We start from the raw sequence: 26,097 nt of genomic DNA on the forward strand, positions 1-26,097 counted from the left end.
ATAAAAACTTTTTTCATGGTACGGGTGTAGATATCACCCATCCATGTGAGTGAGGATGTGATTGGGTGTGTTGGTGGGACCTTCGATAGGATGTGATTGGGTGTGTTGGTGGGACCTTCAGGTCGAAGGTTCCACCAACACACCCAATCACATCCTATCTTTGATCAATGGTCTACACCCATCTATCAAATTTACACTAGAGACTGAAACCAACAACAGTATTAACTTCCTAGATCTAACTATTGAAAAGACACCTTCTAAACTGGAATTCTCAATCTTCCGAAAACCTACACAAACTGACCACATCATCCCAAATTCATCTAATCATCCATACCAACAAAAAATGTCAGCTTTTCACTGTTACATACATAGACTGTTGAACATCCCTATGTCCAAAGACAACTACAATAATGAAGTTTCTATACTAAAACAGTTAGCAGTCAACAATGGTTACTCTCCTTTGATAATAGACAACATTATAAGAAAGAAATTGCTCAAAATAAAATTAAATCAAGCCTTTAAAACAGATGAACAAACTTCCAAAAACTGCATTTACAGATCTATTTCCTATTTGGGACCAATTTCAGATAAACTGTCAAGTGTAATATCAAATAAAGTTGAGAACCTCAAAATTTCATTTAAAACTAAAAATTCCATCAAATCACTGTTTAGTAAAACCAAAGACAAAATAGATAAATTAAATAAGAGTGGCATATACAAGCTATCATGTGGTGAGTGTAGTACCACCTATGTAGGAAGGACAATGAGAACCCTTTCTCAGAGAATCAAGGAGCATGTCAGAACTCCAGAAAAATCAAACTTTGGCTATCATGTTAAATCTACCAATCATTCCTTCTCTCCTACTAAAGACAGCCAAATTTTGCATAACATCCCATCTAAAAACTATAGATTAATGAATTTGTTGGAGGACCTGGAGATTTCTAGAGAGATGAAGTCTAATCCTGATTTTTGTGTTAATACTCAGATCAATTTGAATTGTAATTATAAACCTCTATTCAAGTATCTGTGGGAGACAGTTGAGTAGTGACCTCTTGCAATATTTTATATATATATATATATATATATATATATATATATATATATATATATATATATATATATATATATACAGTGCTGTTTTTGTGACGGTACGCGCCGGTACGACGTACCGGTACCTCTTGGGAAATAATAAAAAAAACAACAAAATTATAGACAAATTCTTGAATTTTTTCCTTGCTCCCAAATAACTTTAAAACGCCCTTATTGAGGCTAAATTTAAAAAGTTTTCCCGGAGGCGACCCCCCTTATGAACACTTCCCAGACCCTGCAGAACATTGCGTACCGGAACCTATATTGTTACAAAAACAGCACTGTATATATATATATATATATATATATATATATATATATATATATATATATATATATATATATATATATATATAACAGGTATATAATCTTTGCTGAACAGTTAGGAAACAAGGTTGAAATATTGGGGTAGCAGCAATCTCAAAGAAAACTCTTTATAATAATTCCAAGCTTTCGATAATGTTTATTATCATCTTCAGGGAAACTACAAATAACAAATTTTGATGGCACAAAAATAACAATTTTTATTGATTTTAATTAGACTAATTGTTAAATACTGTATATTTATATTTGTAGTTTCCCTGAAGATGATAATAAACATTATCGAAAGCTTGGAATTATTATAAAGAGTTTTCTTTGAGATTGCTGCTACCCCAATATTTCAACCTTGTTATATATGTATATATATATATATATATATATATATATATATATTGATACATGTATCCATGTGACTTCCAAAGTAGATTCTCGTAATACGTTGTTACTTCATATATACCGTTATGACTTCCGATTTCGGAAGTCACAACGTTTTGCCTATATTTTTACGAATTTGGCTACTAGATGGTATCAGAAGGCTTATATTAAAAATTTCGCTGGAAGTCATATCGTATCTAACATACTCATAAGATCAGATTTTAGTTCGACGGTATATCACCAGCGCTAGTGTCGCTCCCGTGCTACTGTACAGGTTATGTACACAACGCGTAGCGTCTTCCGTATACCACACCGCTCGGTGTGACTTCCGTTTTTTGGCAACCCTGTGTAACGGTTTCCAGACATTTATCTGTTGTAGATTCGCGGTCCTAATCGTACTTAGTGTTTTGTGTGCCTTTTATTTTTAAACATGAATAATAGCAGATCTGCTTTACTTTTAAAGTTAGCCTTAAATGAAGGTACAATAAGTGATTATATATCTCTATAATTATATATTTTCTGTACTTATTTTAATCTATAATATTTACTTACCTATTTACTTATATAAATTCATTTTTCTCGTGTTTTTGTTTACTTCCTTTTTTACAATGAACTTCTAATTTAATCTACACTCACCGGCACGAAAAACGGGCACCCCAAAAAAATGGGTAATTTTTGATGTCTCGTATCTCCCAAACCTTTGATCCGATTTAAGTAATTTTTTTAATATGTTATAGCCTTATTATTTAACAATATAACTATGATAACATTGTTGATAGACAGGTAAATTTTCATTGTATACCGGGTGTACCAATCAAACTGGGTTTTTTTTCTCAATTTTCACAACACCCTGTGGAATATTCTAGCCTTTATAAAATATTTAAATTAAAGCCTAACTATAGCTCCAGGTTTTGTTAACATTCTGTTTTTTTATTCATTCGCTTACGTTGGATAATAAAAAAGTTAAGGACTTTAACAACTAGCCATGTTCTTTATCGATACAGGTGTTTCTAAATATAAGTGCGACAAACTTTAAGGGGTAATTTCTGCATGAAAAAATAATGACCGTTTGGCAAAATAATTTTATATTTGCAAGCATTTGCAGACATAGCTTTATCAAGTAAACGATCATTATTTTTTCATGCAGAATTACCCCTTAAAGTTTGTCGCACTTATTTAGAAACACCATGTATTGATAAAGAACATGTTTAGTTGTTAAAGTCCCTAACTTTTTTATTATCCAACATAAGCGAATGAATAACAAACAGAACATTAAGAAAACCTGGGGCTATAGTTGGGTTTTAATTTCAATATTGTATAAAGACTAGAATATTCCACAGAGTGTTGTGAAAATTGAAAAAAAAAACAGTTTGATTGGTACGCCCAGTATACAATGATAATTTACCTGTCTAGAAACAATATTATTACAGCGATATAGTTAAAGAATAAGGCTATAACATCAGTGGCGTAGCTAGCCCCACGGGGGCCCCATATCAAAGTTTGTCGCGGGGCCCTTTTCCCCCGCGACAAAAGAAGCAAAAACGCTTGTATAGAATCGAATAGAAATATGCTTTATTGTCACTGAAAATTTTACAATTTTATGGACAAAGCTTACAAAAAGTCGGAAAAAAAACAAAAACAAATACAGTTTACCGAAATTACATAAATCGTCAATATTAGTACAAAATAAAAGATAATGAAATAAAACAAAACACACAAAACACCCAAATATAGATAATAATAATAAACCTAATAAATTTTAATTAACCAAAGTCGAAAAATAGATTTGAATTGTGGAGACTCATTGTTTGAAAACAGATTCAGCTTTTTCAATCCAAGGATGAATGGGCATTGCAAATGAGCTTAAACAAAGAAGCTCTGTTGTTATGGTATAACGGCGAGCGACAGGCAAATACACTTCTTCAAGAAATTAACGTATGTACCACCTAAAAATTGGTCATTTTTGATGTCTCGAATTTCCTGAACCTGTTGTATGATTTAAGTGATTTTTTAATATGTTATAGCCTTATTCTTTAACAATGTCATTGTAATAATATTGTTGCTAGACAGATGCGTTGTCATTATGTACAGTGTGTACCAATCAAACTGTGATTTTTTCTCTCAAAGTTCGCGTTACCCTGTGGAATATTGTAGCATTTGTAAAATGCTGAAATTAAAACCCGACTACATAATTATAGTCTAGTACTAGTAAAATAAAATTACACTACATGTAAATCAAAATGTAAATTCGTACAGGTTGGAACAAATTTTTTATCAAAGTTTAGGTGAGTACAAAAGATATTTTCAAGAAAGTATCCAAATCATATAAGAGGATCATTGTTTAAATAATTAAAAAAGGGTCATTTTTGCACCATATTTACTTTTTTAACTGCTGAGTTAATTCACGTTTTAATGAAGGTGTTTAGAATATTTTTCTGCAAAGCTGAAGGGTAAGTCTTTCACCTAAGACGTACTAAATTCAATTTGACTCCCTATTTATTTAAATAATTGTATATAAAACTTTAAAAACAAATTTGCAAAAAAATAGTATTTGCGATTTAAATAAGCACTATAAAATATTTTGTTTTATAGAAGAAGTTGCGCTATTTTCCAGTATTAAGCAAAAAAATTGGTCGAAAAATATTTAATAATTTATGAGATATTGAATTTGTTTATTAAATGTCACTATATTTTCAATTGCAAAAACGCGGTTGTTGCCAAAAGAATTTAAACCTGCAAAAGATCTCATTATTTTTATTTTTATGTATGTTTTCAATAAATGTATTGATAAATTCAAATTTTAATTAAACTCTTCTCTAAAATGGCATTTAAAAATTGTTCTAATTTGTTTATTACTTCTTTTTTAAATAACGTCGCTGGGGTTAAAAAATTCAATGTCTCATAAATTGTAACATGAACTTCTCGTATAAAAGAAAATATTTTATGGTGCATATTTTATTTGTGTTTTAAATTTTGAATATAATTATTTAAATAAACAGGGGTCAAATTTAATTTAGTAAATCTTAAGTGAAAGCTTTATTCTTCAACTTTGTAGAAAAAAAAATCGTATAGACCTTCATAAAAGCGTGAATTACTGCAGAGAAGTGAAAAAAGTAAATATTGTGCAAAAATGAAACCTTTTTAATTATTTAAACAGTGATCCCGTTGAAGAATACAAAAGATATTTTCAAGAAAGTATCCAAATCATATTATAATTTGGATACTTTCTTGAAAATATCTTATGTATTTCCACAGGCTGTCCACAATATGTCTGCAACGAATTCTGCAATTCTTTGGTCACGTGGTTCGTAGAGGTGACGACAGTTTGGAGAGATTAATTGTTTCTGGAAACGTTCCGGGGAGAAGATCAAGAGGACGATCACCAACAAGATGGTCCGACCAAATAAAGAATTCAGCTGGAAACTCATTCTGCGAAGCTCTTAGAGCGGCTGAAGATAGACACCAATGGAGAAACATTGTTAGGAATATTGGGGAAATTACGATCCCTCAGTAATGGGGAAACGACAAGAGAGCGAGAGAGAAACTTTGATAAAAATTTAGTTCCAACCTAAATTTAGTACGGAATTACCTTTTGATTTTTTTTATTTTATTAAGCTATTATAGCCAACATTCTGTTGTTTTATTCATTCGCTTTTGGTTCATTCATTCTTATGTTGGATAATAAAAAAGTTAGGTACCTACTTTAACAACTAGCCTTGTTTTTCGTCAATACAGAGTGTTTTTAAATAAGTATGGCAAACTCTATGGGGTAATTCTGCATGAAAAAATAATGACAGTTTGCGTTTGTGTTATTAACCTGCTAGTGTGCAAATGCTTCGTCTCCGACATAGGGTTATTACAATTTTTCTTACAATCTGACGATTTATTTATTGTCAATTTAATATTCATCATTGGCGCACATACGATTAATATGACCCCTGTGTACGCCAATGGTAAACATGAAATTCTGTTAAAACCCACCAAATTTCATTTGCATATATCAACCGGTTTTAGAGTAATAAGTAAATCGTCAGTTTGTAAGAAAAATATCAACACCCCCTATCTCCGACATACGTTTATAAAGCAAACTGTCATTATTTTTTCATGCAGAATTAAATTAGCCTTTAAAGTTTGCCATACTTATTTAAAAACACCCTGTATCGATGAAAAATAAGGCTAGTTGTTAAAGTATCACCTAACTTTTTTACTATCCAACATAAGCGAATGAATCGAAAAACAGAATGTTAAGAACACATGAGGCTATAGTTGGGTTTTAATTTCAGTACATATTTTATAAATGCAAGAATATTCCACAGGGTGTGGTGAACTTTGAGAAAAAATTACTTTTTGATTGGTACACCCAGTATACAATGACAATTTACCTGTTTAGCAACAATATTATTACAACGATATTATTCAAAAATACGACTATAACATTTAAAAAAATCACTTAAATCGGAAAACAGGTTTGGGAAATATGAGACATAAAAAATGACCCATTTTTAAGGTGGTAGGATAATTTCTTGGAGAAATGTAGATATACATAAATACAATTATAAATAAAGAACAGATTATACGAACATACATAATATACCGGAACAATACATACTGTCTCAAATATTCAAAGATATAGCGATTACAAAAATTGCAATTCGGCATTCTTCAATATATTTTATACAATAACTCACACACAGCCAACGGAATTGACAATGAGAGGTACCTTGAAAACAATAAAGCTCTGTTCTTATGGGGCAGAGAATAGATAATAGATAGATATGATTTACATAGGTATGTGTATATTATACACATTTAAAGAATCCACTACACCAAAATGTTGATATCCAAACAACATACACTGTTTCAAAGCGTTTTAATAGTGAAATAATTGTAGAATATTTAGTTAAATCTTTGTAAATGGAATTTTGTTTCGATATGCCGCGATGGGGCACTTAAATGTCGGGGGCCCCGTATAATTGATACGGCTGATACGGCGGTAGCTACGCCCCTGTATAACATATTAAAGAAATACTTAAATCGGAGAATAGGTTTAGGAGATACGAGCCATCAAAAATGACCCATTTTTTGGGGTGCCCGTTTTTCGTGCCGGTGAATGTATCTATTAAATAATCTAAATTATTTTTAAAAATTTTATTAAAAGCTTAAATACAAGAAATGTAGGTAAATGTTCTCATTTAACGAAATTTCCGAAAATTGTGTATTTTTTGACCCAAGTAGGCTGAAAAATCGATTTTATAGTTATTGTTATTTCGAAAGTAATAAAACGTGTAAAAATTACAAAAAAATTGAATGTACAATTACAATTGAATGGAATTAAATACACGATAAAATGAATCAAGAGCGATAAAAAGTTTAAAGTAATAAATTCTAGTAATAATATAAAATACAGTAAACTCTCTCTTAAGGGGGTAGGCGCAAAATCTCTGTCCAATGATATTTAAATACATTTATGTTTTTCGAATCCTGAGAAAACTAATAAATATTTTTTAAAACATACACCCAGAATGAAAGATAACATTATTACGGGGGACCGAAAGTCCCTTAGAATAAAAAAAAGTTTCTTTTGAATGAAATATTCGAAATTAAAAATCACACTAACTTTTCTCTTGTTTTTTCATCCCATTATCTTTATTAAAATAAACATATATTAGGTATATAAGTTATTAAAATAAACATTATATAAGTTTTCAGGGACTTTCTGCCCTCGGTAATAATGTAAGCTTCCATTCTGCGTTTAAATTTTTCAAAAATACTTATTAGTTTTCTCAGAATTCGAAAAAAATTAATGCATTTAATTAGCATTGGACTAAGATTTTGCGCCTATCCCCAACGAGCACCTCCTCTATACGGACGGTATTTAAAACAAAATTCATTTGCCGATATGTTGAGCCTGTACTCTTCCGGACAATCCCTTAAAATGATGTGTACCTAAATGAAAAAAAAAATACATAGGTATTTTTTCCAAATATTTTAGAATACAAAACTAAAATATTTATATTTTATTATTTCAAATTAACACAGAGATGACAACGAGTGATATTTGACAACTCTTTACCTTATCAGCAGTAGGTAATAAAAATCTGGTTCTCTTAGTGTGGGATCCGTCATTAAAATATTTTGTGTGTCGGTCATTAAAAGAAATGTGACACCATAACGCGTTGCTCTAATAATACTTTAACATTGATATTATGTTGTGACTAAAAATGTTAACGGAATGTCTGCTTGATTGAACATATCCAATAAAAATTGTATTTTCGTTTAAAAATGTTTGGGATTGAAGGGAGACTTTGACTCTATGATAAAACAATAATTATACAAACAAAACAGTCAAAACAAACATAATTATCAAGATTTTTGCTGTAAACTCGTGGAGAAATACATTAAATTAATAGAGATCGGGAAATATGCACTTAAAAAACCTTAAATTATGCAAAAAACAGTTGAATTGAAATATGCACCAAAATATTATGCTTTTATGCATTTATAAAAAACGCAATAATTATTATTGGTGTATTGAAAGTAGGTATTCCAGGTTGTATCTTAGTCGATAGGAAAAATATTCTGATTCGTTTTTTACGATCTTACGGAGATAGTATAGTTCATTAACGGTTTTTGCTCCAAATTTTAAAGAACGGATTGACGTGAAATTTAGCTTACACATAGGACCCATGTAAAAGAAAAAAAGTGAAAAGAAAACTTTGCCCTGGGGGTTGAGTTTCTCCTCTAATCGGAGGTGAAAAATATACGTTCAAAATAAGTTCGGAAATGGATAAACACACTCAGTGCCGGCGCTAGGGTATAAGGTGCCCGCCTGCAAAACTAGCAAAGGCGCCCCCCCCCCCACATACAGGCCCGACCAGAGGGGGGGCAAAATCCCCGGGGCCCAAGGGGGCCCGGGCCCGGCCGTTAGCAAATTTAAAAAAATTCCTTTTATTAAAATATTTTACAACAGATTGAATTTGCTTGCGGTTTTAATTATGAAATTATTATAAGGAATATTATGCATTTGGAAAAGGCAATATGCAAGAAATGCAAAACTTTTGAACAAGCTCGTGTCCCTTAATGTGACAAATCTTTTCCCCAATGTGTGCATTGCCCTTCGCATATTCCGTTGCCTACCAGTATCCGTTGCTCAGGCCGAGAGATCATTTAGTGTTTTGAGCCGAATTAAGAATTGTCTAAGATCTACTATGGGTCAACAACGATTATCTGATTTGGGACTGTTAAGCATAGAGTCGAAACTTGCAAAAACTCTTGATTTCGACCACGTGATCCAAAACTTTGCGGATATGAAAGCAAGAAAAGTTATGTTGTAACTAAAAGTTCTATTGTAAATAATTAAAAACAAAGTTTAATTGTTAAAACTGTTTTAATTTTCTTCCTTCCTGTGTCAATAGCATGAGTGTTCACTATTACATATCCCAGTTTATGAGATTTTTGGGAATTTTCGTTCAACTGGGTTTGGGGGGGGGGGGCCGGCCGGGTCTCATCCCCGGGGCCCGGCCGGGTCTCATCCCCGGGGCCCGGCTGGGTCTCATCCCCGGGGCCCGGCCTGGCTCTGGGCGGCCCTGCCCACATACACACAGATACTCGTACAACCCCAGCCTCGGGGACATTATGTGGGTTCTAATGGAACAGTGAGACCCACATGTACGAAAATCAAACCGGTCACACTGCGTAACCTAGAGTTGTAACCTATCTGACCCCCAAGCTATACCACTATCCCCCTTCGCAGTATATAACGAATGAGGAGACTTTGTACTAATCGTTACGTTGGATGCCCTCGCATTCCCTTGCTAGGATGCCCTTGTTTACCTCGGTTTACTTTATATGGTTAAACCACCTGATTTTAGGGGTAGCTAGAAGAGCTTTTATCTCTATTAATGCTTGATTTTGGACTGTGTCCTAAAAATGTGTGTTCCGGGCACCGACTAAGTCGGTGTCCCGCTATCCGCAAATGACCCCGGTAAATAAAGTTCCGTACAGATTTATTGAACCCATCATCTGACAAAACAACTTCACTTTAACTCTTTTAAGAAATTAGCTAAAAGAACTGAGATTGTCTTTTGTCATTTCTTCTTTTTCGGCTTTTCTGCTAATTTTTTTTGAATGCATTTTTATTTACCTACATAAAAATAATAACTTTAAAACCTCAAGATTATGCTTCTGTAGTAATGTGGAAGTATATTTTAATAATAGTACTGAGTATTTAACAAATATAATTTTATATTAATTGAATACAACACTGGATTCTTTAACTGCAGATGAAGAGTATACAACTGACAAACTATTCTGTATTATAATCACATGAAACAATACTAAAATGTTTATTTTAAATACAAAACATTATGTTTTTATGGAATTAATCCTTAGCTCGATACTTAAATTAAGAGGTAAAATACATAATACTTAAATTAGACAAGCCGCAAGAAAGCAGTATCACAATCTTGTTTATTTTACTAGAAATGATTCACTTCCTCTCATAACTGCTGACTAAACTACAACTTGCAAGAAATTTGGAGAAAATAAACAAAGCATTCCCATTAAGAGCAAGGTTGTTTGGTTGAGATATAATATCTTTGGCCAATAAATTATATTACTACACGGAAAGAATTCTTTGCCGCATTGCATATTTTTGTATATTTTACATGTTGTGTGATAATCAAAATTAACAAACACAGATTAGGGTATTATGACGAATTTAAACCACATTTAAAAAATGAATTTTTTTATCTTAGTATTTTACATAACACCAGCAGAAACAAGCTCATTTTGGCGCCCCCCAAACAGGGGCGCCCGCCTGCAGTGCATCCCTTGCAGGCCCGTTATCGCCGACCCTGAACACACTAATTCTAAGCAACTTCTGTTATATAGAATTTTTCACTAAGTTAATACTTTTTGAGTTATTGGCTAGTCGATATGTCAATTTTCCAACAAAAAACACTTTTATACGGTTTTTTGCCAATAACTCAAAAAGTAAGTAGGTATGTTATCGGGAAAAACATTAAAAATATAGCTTATAAAGTAACAAAATTGATGTACGTATAACTTTTTAGAATCAGTAGAAGCAAAGTTGTAGCTTTGTAGCTAATGTAAAACAGGAAACAGGTTCATATTCGTCAAATTTAAAAATGAATAATTTCACGTGAAATAACCAAAAAATGATAGCAACTAAAAAATGATACACTGTTCTGAAAAAACTTATTACAACTTTTTAAAGTTTAAAAAAAATCTTTTTTATGTTTTCTAAAAAAGTTTCTAGCGTTAAAATTAAGAAAGATACTTTCAAAATAAAGTAGGTCCTATTTTTCTTAAAAAACTCCGAAAATCACCCCTTAATTCGGGCTAAGTAAAGGGCTAATTTTTGAAAAAATTGGGTTTTAAAGTAAAAATGTTTAAATTTTGAAAGAGATGATTTTTTTTTCAAAATGACATAAAATTTATTAGTGCTACCAAAAATTACAAAGTGTAAAAAATGTAGGTTTTGCTTTTCTGAATATTTAGGATTATGTTTTTTTCTTTGAGACAAATATTGGTTAAGATATGGCTGTTCAAAATTGGCATACACAGTTGGTTAGTGACTAGTTCAATCCCTTTCAATTACATACCCTTCAAAAATAAGCACTTTGAACCAATGAAGCTTACAGATCATATTTATAAACAATACATACACGAGTAAATCAACTTGTGAAGTGGTGACGATAAATTTTATTTGCTAACTTCCTTAATTTAATGCTAAAAACTTTTTAACCTTTTTTTAAACACTACAAAAAAGTTGTAATGAGTGTTCCCCAAAAAGTGCTTTAGTTTTTGACACTTCACGTTGGAATATTCAATTTGAAATTTGACGTGTATGAACCTATTTGTCATTAGTTACAACTCTTCTTTTACTGGGTCTAGGGATCTCATACATAAGTACACCATTTTTTTATGGGCTGTATTTTTCTTAAGAATGTTTTTTTCGATAAAATACTTACTTTTTGAGTTAATTGCAAAAAAACCGTTAAAATGTGTTTTTGTTTTGTTGAAAAAAGAACAAAAAAGAACAATAGTTCCTTAGAATTAGTCAGTTAATCCATTTCCGGACTTATTTTAAACGTATATTTTTTCATCCCTAGACGAGGTGAAAGTCACCCCCATGGCAAAAGAAAACATCGGCACAATATCAATTTTCTTCTTTGATATGTTACCTATGTGTATGCCAAATTTCATGTCAATCTTAAGTCGTTTTTTAAAATTTATGGGTTTTGCAATATTTTACCGTCAGCGAACGGACTAATAGAAGAGGATCCGATATAAGGCCGATCTGCATCGATCTATTTAATGGATAACAATAATTATTGGATATGTAATTTAGTATGTTAACAATTATAAAGAACAAGGGGTGCAGATCTAATTTTCTTCTGACTATAATCAATTAATAATTAATAAATGACTTTTGTCTACTCTATGTCATATTATATATAAATTTTTAGTTTGTGAAAACTGTCATTATAGATAGCAGTGCTTAAAAGTAAGCATGAAGTAACAATGTATTTTAAATGGGATTTACTTTTTCTCACTGTTTTTGACACACTTTCATATAATCAAATATTCTTTCTTAACTTTCGCGTTTCATGGTGATGACATCTTCTTTTTCTTCAAGTGCCATCTCCGCGAAGGAGGTCGGCAATCATCATAGCTATTCGGACCTTGGAGACGGCTGCTCTGAAAAGTTCGTTTGATGTACATCCGTACCATTCTCTCAGGTTGCGCAACCACGATATTCTGCGTCTCCCTATGCTTCTTTTTCCTTGAATCTTTCCCTGCATAATGAGTTGGAGCAAGTTGTATCTCTCTCCACGTGTAATATGTCCGAGATATTCCAATTTTCTGGTTTTAATTGTATTTAAGACTTCCATTTCTTTATTCACCTTTCTCAGAACGTCTTTGTTTGTGACGTGTTCTGTCCATGATATTTTTAGAATTCTTCTATATACCCACATCTCGAATGATTCCAGTTTTTCCATTGATGCCGCATTCAAGGTCCAAGCTTCCATTCCGTAAAACAGAGTCGAGAAAACGTAGCACCTAGCCAACCTTATTCTTAGCTCTAACCTTAGACCTCTTGTGCAGAGCACAAGAGAGGTGATGACATAATGAGCAATAAATTACAAAAAAAAATTTGACAGTTTTGTGGTTTGAAAGAAATTAGAATTTTTATATGTCAAAGTTCTAAGAATTGTAGAATAGAAATGAATTCCAGTGACGAAGAGTTACAGTATTTTTATTTGTTTATCGTAGATAAAATATTGTATGAAATTGTGCGTGAAGTACTTTTTGCGAACTTCGCGATGTATAGCACTCGCTCCGTTTCAGAAATAACTATTTTCATATATTAAAAAAAATGTTTCGACCCGGGTAGATATTATTCCAGATTTTCAGATTTGGGCACAGAGTTGGATTGTTGGGGCATATATGTAGAGCAGGTAGCGCAACAACTATAAACTCAATTTTACAATGGAGACCCGGAGTTAGAAGGAGACGCGGAGGAACTAGAATAAATGGTTACAGGAATTAAAGGAAGATTTATATAGGGCAGGAATTAGAGACTAGCAGAAAAACAAAAGAGGATAGAAAGAAATGGAGAAGCATAGTCAATAGTATCGAGTAGCAGATTGGGAAAAATCTGCTCCAAAAAGATGGATCTAGATAGCTTTTTAGCGGCTAATCCCCACCTGGAGGGTTTAGCCATTTAATTTTTGATTACATATTATTATTGGTACATCAAAAATTAAAAGAACGGTGCCTGTAATAAAATCTAAAATATTAAAATTTTCTATAAGTTCAAATTTATTTATTAACATTTTTGATATAATTTTCATAAATAAATGACTTACTATTAACACTTTTTTAATTAATTAAAATAAATCCATTTTACAGCAATAATAATATATTAGTATTTTTGTAAAATAAATATCAATCATATTATCATAAATAACACAGGTTTACAAAAAAAAAACTAAATTTCGGACAATTTGACGAAACCATATGACAAGGGGGTTTTTGGAGTGGCTGATCACAAATCCGGGGTCTGCTCACCTCTATCGCGTCAGGTAAAGGTAATTTCAAGGTCAAATCAAGATAAATCGACAGTCGCTCTGAAAAAGTATATTAGGGGGTTCTTGGGGTCGCTGAAGACGAATCCGGAGACCGCTGACCTCTATCTCGTCTAGTTCAACGTCATTTTAAAGTCAATTCAACATAAATTGACACAATTGCTCTGAAAGTATAGGGAGTTTTGGGGTCGCTGATCATGAAAACTGCGGTCCGTTGAGCTCTACCACGTCATGTAAAGGTCATTTCAAGTTCAAATCAGGAGGAGTTAACAAAATTGATTTGACCTTGAAATGGCCTTTACCTGACGTGGTTGAGCTCAACGGGCCCCAGTTTTGTGATCAGGGACCCCAAAAACACCCTAATATACTTTTTCACAGCGATTGTGTTGATTTATCTTGATTTTACCTCGAAATGACCTTCAGCTAGACGTGATAGAGGTCAGCGGATCCTGGATTCGCTATAAGCGACCCCAAAAACCTCCTAATATACTTTTTCAGAGCGACTGTCGATTTATCTTGATTTGTCCTTGAAATAACCTTTACCTGACGTGATAGAGGTTAGCGAACCCCGGATTCGTAACCAGCGACCCCAAAAACCCCCCTAGTCATATGGTTTCGTCAAATAGTCCGAAATGTATTTTTTTGTAAACCTGTATAATCAAAAGAATATCAATATTTTAATTTAAATAGACAACTTTAAAACACAGACACCTGTATTCACAGTAAAAGTTTCAAAAGATCACACATTACGCTCAAAATAGGAGGTAAATCTAGCAGACGAGTCGTTGTGACTTCCAAAATATGACAACACCGCTGGAAGTGACAACGCGCCTTGAACTACCCTATATATGGAAGCCATAACGTATGCTGTACGCTTCGGTATATACGTATATATATACAAAATTTATTTTAGTAAATCCTTTCCCCTCAATAGGTAGACCCATTTTATAAGCCCCCCTTTTACCAAATACACAATTTTTAAAAAATAATTCCTAGTAGAAAAGGTGGAAGTCGGACAGCCTCTTCTGTATACCGGAAGTCACAACTTAACGTGTATCAATATATATATATATATATATATATATATATATATATATATATATATATATAAACCAAAGATGTAGATCTTTGAAACACACTCAGTGATCAAAATATCCACAGGTACTGGTTTGGACGACCACTCGTTTTGGCTAAACACATTTCTAAGAGCTGGTGTTTGGATCTTCGATTCTATTCAAAAAATTTTTCCCAGCCCGAAGTAGTGGATGTGTGAATTGTTCGTAAGGGGATTTTCCGCATTCTCTATTTCATTTGTTTGTTTTCGTACGAGTGGTCGTCCAAACCAGTACCTGTGGATCTTTTGATCACTGAGTGTGTTTCAAAGATCTACATCTTTTGTTTTTTCATAAACATTATCTTACTTACTCTAAAGTAATTAGGGAATTAAAACTTGAGAATGGCATTGTCAGGTTGGGCGTAGATTTACGTTCCTGCTATGTCTAAGCCTCGAATGTTGTTTTTTGATTGGAATGTGTCTGAAGATATTCAACCTCTCATCTTCACCGATGAGCCCATAGAGGTTGAAGAGGGCGAAACACATTTCTAAGAGCTGGTGTTTGGATCTTCGATTCTATTCAAAAAATTTTTCCCAGCCCGAAGTAGTGGATGTGTGAATTGTTCGTAAGGGGATTTTTCCGCATTCTCTATTTCATTTGTTTGTTTTCGTACGAGTGGTCGTCCAAACCAGTACCTGTGGATCTTTTGATCACTGAGTGTGTTTCAAAGATCTACATCTTTTGTTTTTTCATAAACATTATCTTACTTACTCTAAAGTAATTAGGGAATTAAAACTTGAGAATGGCATTGTCAGGTTGGGCGTAGATTTACGTTCCTGCTATGTCTAAGCCTCGAATGTTGTTTTTTGATTGGAATGTGTCTGAAGATATTCAACCTCTCATCTTCACCGATGAGCCCATAGAGGTTGAAGAGGGCGAAACACATTTCTAAGAGCTGGTGTTTGGATCTTCGATTCTATTCAAAAAATTTTTCCCAGCCCGAAGTAGTGGATTTGTGAATTGTTCGTAAGGGGATTTTTCCGCATTCTCTATTTCATTTGTTTGTTTTCGTACGAGTGGTCGTCCAAACCAGTACCTGTGGATCTTTTGATCACTGAGTGTGTTTCAAAGATCTACATCTTTTGTTTTTTCATAAACATTATCTTACTTACTCTAAAGTAATTAGGGAATTAAAACTTGAGAATGGCATTGTCAGGTTGGGCGTAGATTTACGTTCCTGCTATGTCTAAGTCTCGAATGTTGTTTTTTGATTGGAATGTGTCTGAAGATATTCAACCTCTCATCTTCACCGATGAGCCCATAGAGGTTGAAGAGGGCGAAACACATTTCTAAGAGCTGGTGCTTGGATCTTCGATTCTATTCAAAAAATTTTTCCCAGCCCGAAGTAGTGGATGTGTGAATTGTTCGTAAGGGGATTTTTCCGCATTCTCTATTTCATTTGTTTGTTTTCGTACGAGTGGTCGTCCAAACCAGTACCTGTGGATATTTTGATCACTGAGTGTGTTTCAAAGATCTACATCTTTTGTTTTTTCATAAACATTATCTTACTTACTCTAAAGTAATTAGGGAATTAAAACTTGAGAATGGCATTGTCAGGTTGGGCGTAGATTTACGTTCCTGCTATGTCTAGGTCTCGAATGTTGTTTTTTGATTGGAATGTGTCTGAAGATATTCAACCTCTCATCTTCACCGATGAGCCCATAGAGGTTGAAGAGGGCGAAACACATTTCTAAGAGCTAATGTTTGGATCTTCGATTCTATTCAAAAAAATTTTTCCCAGTCCGAAGTAGTGGATGTGTGAATTGTTCGTAAGGGGATTTTTCCGCATTCTCTATTTCATTTGTTTGTTTTCGTACGAGTGGTCGTCCAAACCAGTACCTGTGGATATTTTGATCACTGAGTGTGTTTCAAAGATCTACATCTTTTGTTTTTTCATAAACATTATCTTACTTACTCTAAAGTAATTAGGGAATTAAAACTTGAGAATGGCATTGTCAGGTTGGGCGTAGATTTACGTTCCTGCTATGTCTAGGTCTCAAATGTTGTTTTTTGATTGGAATGTGTCTGAAGATATTCAACCTCTCATCTTCACCGATGAGCCCATAGAGGTTGAAGAGGGCGAAACACATTTCTAAGAGCTGGTGTTTGGATCTTCGATTCTATTCAAAAAATTTTTCCCAGCCCGAAGTAGTGGATGTGTGAATTGTTCGTAAGGGGATTTTTCCGCATTCTCTATTTCATTTGTTTGTTATATATATATATATATATATATATATATATATATATATATATATATATATATATATATATATATATATATATACAGGGTGTCCCAGACTAACTTACCCACGCTATATCTCTTAAAGGAATAGAGATTTTCGAATGGGACAAAAGGTGATATATTCTACTTGTAATACACTTTAATATAACGTACAAAAAAATTATCCCCTAAATAATCATCCCTTAGTTACAACCCCTAAGTTTAATTTTTTTAATAGCACCCTATATATTTTTTTATAGTTTTGGATGTGGTCTTCTATCGTCTATTCAACACATTTTTTGAAAATAAAATTGGTTCGTAAATAACCAAGAAAATATCAGTTTAGTTTTGTTAATTGTGTGTCCCAGACTAATTTATCAAGGCTATATTTCATAAACGAATAGAGATTTTCGAATGGGACAAAAATAATCTATTACATTTGTAATACACTTTAATATGGCCTAGAAAAAAAATATCCCCTAAATATTCATCCCTTAGTTACAACCCTTTACTTTATTTTTTTTTAATAGCACCCTGTAAGTTAGGGATGAATATTTAGGGGATGAATTTTTTCTACGCCATATGAAAGTGTATTACAAATGGAATAGATCAGTTTTTGTGCCATTCGAAAATCTCTATTCGTTTAAGAAATATAGCCTGGATAAATTAGTCTGGGACACACAATTTAACAAAAATAAACTGATAGTTTCTAGGTTATATACGAACCGATTTTATTTTCAAAAAATGTGTTGAATAGACGATAAAAGACCACATCCAAAACTATACAAAAATATACAGGGTGCTATTAAAAAAATTAAAGTTAGGGGTTGTAACTAAGGGATGATTATTTAGGGGATGATTTTTTGTACGCCATATTAAAGTGTATTACAAGTAGAATATATCACCTTTTGTCCCATTCGAAAATCTCTATTCGTTTAAGAGATATAGCGTGGGTAACTTAGTCTGGGACACCCTGTATATATATAAAATGAATAATTTTGGGGAATGCAGTCAATGTGTTTTGGGCTGATTAGAAGAGAAACACTTTGAACTTTTGTCGAGCTTTCGGACAATTTATTTCCTTTACCAAGACAATCTAAAAATACAAATGTTTAAATTTAGATGAAAACTAGAAAAATAACAACTTACTGCTCGTGGTTTACAAAATAACTAACATACTTATAAAAAACATAAAAATTCTTTCTAAAAAATATAAATTGTAAACGTAAATTAATTTTGAAATATGTCAAAAGGACATTAATCAAATGTAGTTAGACAAATTAGCTCGACAAAAGTTCAAAGTGTTTCTCTTCTAATCAGCCCAAAACACATTGACTGCATTCCCCAAAATTATTCATTTTGTATTATTAACAGTCACTACATATTAATAATCATATATATATATATATATATATATATATATATAAAGTAATTAGGTAATATTGACTGATACTATGTAGATTATAGTTTTGTTTTGGGGTTGCAGTCATTTATTTTTTAGGGGCAGGATAAGTAAAACTCTGTGTTATTACCTAGCTTTCGCAAAATATATTTGCTTCTTCAGGGTAAGCTGAAATGAGTATATTATAAATACAATGAAATTAAGTTAAAACACATTGTATAAAAAATAACAAAAATGACTTACAACTTGAGGTTATTCCTAAACATTTTCATGTTTTGTGAAAATGTTTAGGAATAACCTCAAGTTGTAAGTCATTTTTGTTATTTTTTATACAATGTGTTTTAACTTAATTTCATTGTATTTATAATATACTCATTTCAGCTTACCCTGAAGAAGCAAATATATTTTGCGAAAGCTAGGTAATAACACAGAGTTTTACTTATCCTGCCCCTAAAAAATAAATGACTGCAACCCCAAAACAAAACTATAATATATATATATATATATATATATATATATATATATATATATATAAACTATTGTATTTACATTCAAAATTTAATTTTATAACTTTATATAAAAGAAAAAGACAAAAAAAGGAAAACATGTGACTATTGGCCAGATTTATATATACATTACTATATTACAGATATTTACATATTTACATAATATACTTCTATCAACAAGTAATGAGAGCCTTAGAAATAAAACACCTAACAACAAAAGTGTTCGAAACTATTTTGTTAAAAATTTAATTCCACCGAACACTATCCTACTATTTTGTCATCAACGTCTTACAACAATAGAAACTGAATATACCCATTTTAACATCATAACATTTATTAAAATCATTTAATATTTCTACATAAACGTTAGGGATTCAACTTAATAAAATATCCATACACCGAGTCAAGGTCATTTCAATGACTTACATAATTGACAAAAAGATGATAAATAACAACAATATAATATTATCTCAATCTATAATTTCAACAAGCTAACATCTTCTGAATATTGAATTTGAGAACTCACAATCAAAATTGATCTTTCTCATTACTTTCTGTTTAATACTTTTTTAATGTTTTTAACTTAACACGGTGTGTATGTAAGTTGGGCCAATTAGTCTCAAAATCAAGCATGTTATCAATTAATTTAATAGTTGATTAGTACAAACATCTAAGGTACATTTCCTTATCAATTTCATTGTAAAAATTTTCAATTTTCCTTTCAATATGTTTAAAATATTCATATTTTAATGTCAGTTGTCAAACGTCAACGCAGAACAGATAAAAGCAGATTTGAATATCCGACGGCCGACCTTGTCAGTCAGCTGTTGTTACTAGGCCAAGAATGGATGGGTGATATCTACACCCGTACCATGAAAAAAGTTTTTATGTTTTTGTGCAACGTGTATGTGGCCGTTTTTTCTGTTTTTACTGTTTGGTGTTGTACGGAGGACAAAGAAGATAGCATTTAAAATCTAAAAATCATATTTACATTCATAAGATGCACTTGTTTACACCTCTATGTAGCGGTACTTTTTTAGTAATTGACGTAAGTAAAAAAAGAGTTTTGTACTTCTTTTTCTTACAAGATCTCTTTTTTTATTTTAGCATTAGCTCGGATGATGACGTTTATGTCGAAAGCGCTCAGCTAAAGAAATAAATTATTTACACACTTTGACATACTACATTTTCATTTTCCCTTATTATTTATAAGTCTTTAAATTACCTAATTTCTTGCCGTACAAATGCTATCTACATTTTGCTGGGATATCTTCCTGTTTTGATGAAATGCTCCTGATGATGCTAAGTTAGCGAAAGTATATTTAGGCAAGATTTGATTAAACTATATGCTCGAAATCTGCCTTTTATTCCTATAAATAAACATATATGACTTTTCCTAATAATGCCGTTCCAACGGACTCCCATAAAATGGCTTTAATGTCTCGATTCTGATATGATTTGAGCCTCTAATCCCACAAACGAGGCTAATTTCTCGCCATCATCCATCAATCATCATCGAGCCAAACAACATGTCTCTGTCCATTTCTGCCATTTGGGTCTCGTTGGAACGAAAAATCAGAATGAAACCAAACACGTTTGATAGGAGAAGCTAGTCAATCCGACATCGGATGTTATCGGGTCGGGCTTCCCGCTGCCGTGTAGGCACTACGTATTAATACCTTGTGTTTGTTTTCAATCCGACGTCGACCGGACGGTCTCACGATGTCGGATCGGTAAATACGGTTCCAACGTAGGTGGAACCTAAGGCTTTTCTCCACTTTGTAGGTATGTACTCTCAAATGACTTGCCTGGCTATACTGCTTAAAACTTGCTTAAACGCTTGTATGTAAGCCCATGATATAAATACAAAATGCTACTTTAACTACTTTATTATAAAATATCTTATATAGAGATGAGAGATGACCCTCCTTCCATTTTCCGGTTACCTGTCATACGTCACCCTTGACAGTCCAACGTAACGTTGCCAAGCAACTCCGAAACTTACAATTAAATACACATAAAAAACAAATTTTACGCTTATACAGTTTTTCTCCAGTGTGCACTCTCAAATGTGTTTTCAAATGACTTGCTAAAATTAAACTGCTTAAAACAAATTTCACTCTTGTAAGGGTTTTCTCCAGTGTGTACTCACAAATGTGTTTTCAAATTACTTGCTGTAAGAAACTGCTTAAAACAAATTTTACACTTGCACAATTTAACTCCAGTGTGCACACTCTCAAAAAATGCATTTTTATATAATTTGCTGTAGTAAACTTCTTAAAACAAATTTCACACTTTTATGGTGTTTCGCCAGAGTGCACTCTCAAATGTCTTCAAATTACCTGCTCCACTAAACTGCTTAAAACAAATTTCACACTTGTAAGGTTTTTCGCCAGTATGCACTCTCAAATGTGTGTTCAAATTTTCTAATTGCTTAAACTGCTTAAAACAAATTTCACACTCATAAGGTTTTTCCCCAGTATGCACTCTCAAATGTGTTTTCAAATCAGTGTTTGTAGTAAACTGCTTAAGACTGATTTTACACTTTTATGGTTTTTCGCCAGTGTGCACTTCCCAATGTCTTTTCAAATTACCTTCTCTACTAAACAGCTTAAAACAAATTTCACACTTGTAAGGTTTTTCCCCCGTATGTACTCTCAAATGTGTTTTCAAATTATCTGCTTGGCGAAACTGCTTGAAACAAATTTCACACTTATAAGGTTTCTCACCAGTGTGCACTCTCAAATGTGTTTTCAAATAAGTATTTGTAGTAAACTGCTTAAAACAAATTTCACACTTATAGGGTTTTTCCCCATTATGCACTCTCAAATCTGTTTTCAAATTTTCTGATCGCGTATACTGCTTGAAACAAATTTCACACTTATAAGGTTTCTCCCCAGTGTGCACTGTCAAATGTGTTTTCAAATCAGTGTTTGTAGTAAACTGCTTAAAACAAATTTCACACTTATAAGGTTTCTCCCCAGTGTGCACTCCGAAAATGTCTTTTCAAATTACCTGCTTCACTAAATTGTTTAAAACAAATTTCACACTTGTATGGTTTCTTTTCAGTGTGCACTCTTAAATGTTTTTTCAAATTACCTACTCCACTAAACTGCTTAAAACAAATTTCACACTTGTAAGGTGTTTCCCCCGTATGTACTCTCAAATGTGTTTTCAAACTACCTGCTCCACTAAACTGCTTGAAACAAATTTCACACTTATAAGGTTTCTCCCCAGTGTGCACTCTCAAATGTCTTTTCAAATCAGTGTTTCTAGTAAACTGCTTAAAGCAAATTTCACACTTATAAGGTTTTTCCCCAGTATGCACTCTCAAATGTATTTTCAAATTTATCGGTTGCTTAAACTGCTTAAAGCAAATTTTACACTTATAAGGTTTTTCCCCCGTATGTAGTCTCAAATGTGTTTTCAAACTACCTGCTCCACTAAACTGCTTGAAACAAATTTCACACTTATAAGGTTTCTCCCCAGTGTGCACTCTCAAATGTCTTTTCAAATCAGTGTTTGTAGTAAACTGCTTAAAGCAAATTTCACACTTATAGGGTTTTTCCCCATTATGCACTCTCAAATGTGTTTTCAAATTTTCTGATCGCGTATACTGCTTGAAACAAATTTCACACTTATAAGGTTTCTCCCCAGTGTGCACTGTCAAATGTGTTTTCAAATCAGTGTTTGTAGTAAACTGCTTAAAACAAATTTCACACTTATAAGGTTTCTCCCCAGTGTGCACTCTCAAATGGATTTTCAAAGTACCTGCTTCACTAAATTGCTTAAAACAAATTTCACACTTATATGGTTTCTCTCCTGTGTGCACTCTAAAATGTATTGTTAAATTACTTCGATCAGTAAACTGCTTAAAACAAATAGAACACTTGTGCGGATTGTCTCCAGTGTGCACTCTTAAATGTTTTTTCAAATAACTGGCTGTAGTAAACTGCTTCAAACAAATTTCACATCTGTAAGATCTTCGTCCAGTCGCAACTTTCATATTTTGATTTATTGTTTTTCCTTCATCGTGTGTACCCATATAATTGCTATCGTAAGATGAATGTCCAATTAGAGTCTTAATCATTTCCATTTTGTTTTCTTCTTGTTGGAGATAGCCTAAAATACAAACTATCTATAATATGTTGAATGGTTTGCATATTATTATGCGAGTTCATTTTGAATGAAGTAAAAGACAGATCTGATGTACTCGCAATAATTTATTGTTTTACTCCGACGACCGGTTTCGCTCTCTAAAATATGCAGGTCAACGGTTACAAGTAAACTACATGATGCCGTTACAAGGAGTGGATTTCTAAGGTCTTCAGTAACAATGATTTCTTGTTCAAATTATGTAAATAGGGAATTGATTGGATAGACGGACAATGCTGCATAGGTTAACAAGTATATGGGCAAGTTCTTGAGGGTAGAGAGAAAAGTGGCGAAAGACACCCAACAAATCCGTGTTTGATATTTTGTTTGTATGATGTAATACAAAATGTGATGTCCTCTATTTAATTTTTAATATGTAAAGGTTTTAAGGTTTTATTTATATTTATTAAAAGATCGACGGTCACGACGGCTCAGTTGGAAGAGGCGCAGTCGATTGACAAGTTTAGAGGATTTGCGATCGACGGTTCGAGCCTCAGCCAGGTCATGAAATTAATAAAAGGCCAACGTCGGTAGTATAAAATTCAATAGAATCTACGACTTGGTCAGGAATAACTGGCGTCTGATCGGCCTATGGAGGAGCGGTACGGCAAGGGATAAGGGCTTGCGGCTTGGTGATACTCCTCCATAGATCCCTACCGAAGGGCGTTGACGCCTAATAACGGTGTATATACATTAAAAGATTTCTATTTATTTATTTATATGTGTTAGTTATTGTAAGACTGACAACGTTTGGAACGAAAGAGTTAATAACTGAAATTGATGTTAACTCTGGTTATGCAATTGTAACCAATATGTTAAGATCATTACTCTTAACTGTTCTTAAGCTAAGGGCAGTGGTGTTAAACAGGAAGAAACTAGTTAGATAAACAAATAAATGATTGTATCAACAGTCATAGAGATAATCCTCAGAATCAGAAAAGAGAAAGAAACCGTGAGCACAATTAAACAAAAGAAACTTGAATATCTAGGCCACAATATTGAGACACTATAAGTACCGTCTACTGCAATTTATTATTCAGGGAAAATAGACAGTAAACGAGGGCCAGCCAGGAGAAAACACTCGTGGCTCCAAAATTCTGCGGAAGTGGTTCGGGTTCAGATCAGTCAAACTATTCAGAAATGCCGCAACAAGATCAGAATTGCCGTAACATGAACGTTGGCTATTACTTTAAGTGCACTTGAAGAAGAAGACGATCAACAGTCACTTGCGTTCACTATAGGATGTGGGTTAGTTAACATCAATGTAGGTACCTGAAAACTGAAGACCACAACTGAAAAGAAAAAACTAGTTTCAGTTGTGGAGTGGGGTAAAAAGAAAGATAAGTGAAAAGATAAATTCAGTTGAAAGTTAAAAGAAAGTTAGAAAGAGAAATAGCTTTATTATTTGAAACAGAGAAGAAATTTTAATAGATGTTCAAAAAAGTAAATAAAAGAAATGGGGATACTTACATTGAGTTCTATGGCGAAATAAATCATATTAATACTAAAACATATAGCACAGCTATACACAGATGAGACAACAAATAGTTTAAAAGATGTTAATAGGAACTAGCAGAAGAACACTACATTTGTTAAACCGCTTCAATTTTCATGTTTGATTAGGAGCCAGATTTTTTATTCACACATAATATATAGGGTGAGGCAGATAACTGGCCTATTAGAAATATCTCGAGAACTAAAGGCAACAGAATCATGAAAATTGGACTGAAGGGGTTTTGAAGGATGATCTATTAAATAAAAATATTTTCATCTCTTTGCAACTTCCGGTTATACCGGAAGTTGCTTATAACTTCGTTTTTTTAAATGGGGCACCCTGTATATTTTTACATTATTGAATTCTCCTCAATATCTTCTTTCTTAAAATATGAGGTTTTGTAATATTATACAGGGTACTTTAAAAGATATTTACGTTTTTTTATTAATTTCGTAGCAACATTCACACCCTGTAGAATTATAATATTTTGACATTAAAACCTCTGCTTACGTTCAAGTGATTTTCAATATAGTCTACTATTGTTAAGAATCATTAGTATAGCTAATTTTGAACTTTTACTCTACAGGGTTAGTCGAAACTCGGAATGAATATTTTCTGAGTTTTCTTAAATGGAACACCCTGTATTTTAGTATTGTAATGAAATGATATTTCATGGTACTTTTTTCTTTTATAAGTATTCCCTATACCTAATTGCTTTAATTTGTGAGTTATTGGTGATTCAAGCTAAACATTAATTGCAACAAAAAATACGTAAAATTTTATTAGGTTGGCCGTGAAAAAATTCAATCACAAATAATTTTTCAGAAATAAATACATATTAATCCAACTGATTCTTAAAATTACCAATAATGGTTTAGCTATCAAAATACCTACGTAGTTAAGATTGTTGGTGTGATTAACAATTAAGCACAAATTAAAGCAGTTAGGTATAGGGAATGCTTAAGAAATAAAAAAGTACCATAAAATATCATTTCATTACAATACTAAAATACAGGGTGTTCCATTTAAGAAAACTCAGAAAATACTCATTCGGAGTTTTGACCAACCCTGTATATTAAAATTAAAAATTTAGCTATACTAATGTCTCTTAACAATAGTAGACTATATTAAAAGTCACTTGAACGTAAGTAGAGTTTTAGATGTCAAACTACTACAATTCTACAGGGTGTGAATGTTGCTACGAAATTAATAAAAAAAATAAATTATCTTTTAAAATACCCTATACAACATTACAAAACCTCATATTTTAAGAAAGAAGACATCGAAGAGAATCCAAAAATG

The 26,097-nt window shown here is 32.6% G+C and overlaps 1 protein-coding gene across 1 annotated transcript; it reads right to left on the reverse strand.

Moving 5' to 3' along the window:
• Nucleotides 1-19,253: 19,253 nt before the first annotated feature.
• LOC126879041 (zinc finger protein 235-like) lies at nt 19,254-23,263 on the reverse strand. Its single transcript, XM_050641932.1, has one exon. It carries the CDS (start codon nt 23,239-23,241, stop codon nt 22,111-22,113), a length of 1,131 nt encoding a protein of 376 aa, XP_050497889.1. The 5' UTR covers nt 23,242-23,263; the 3' UTR covers nt 19,254-22,110.
• Nucleotides 23,264-26,097: the final 2,834 nt, after the last annotated feature.

Source organism: Diabrotica virgifera, chromosome 1, assembly GCF_917563875.1.
Source record: "Diabrotica virgifera virgifera chromosome 1, PGI_DIABVI_V3a".
Taxonomy (NCBI): domain Eukaryota; kingdom Metazoa; phylum Arthropoda; class Insecta; order Coleoptera; family Chrysomelidae; genus Diabrotica; species Diabrotica virgifera.

Coding starts and splice junctions, on each gene's coding strand:
- LOC126879041 (XM_050641932.1), bottom strand. CDS start 23,241: ATGGAAATGATTAAGACTCTAATTGGACATTCATCTTACGATAGCAAT.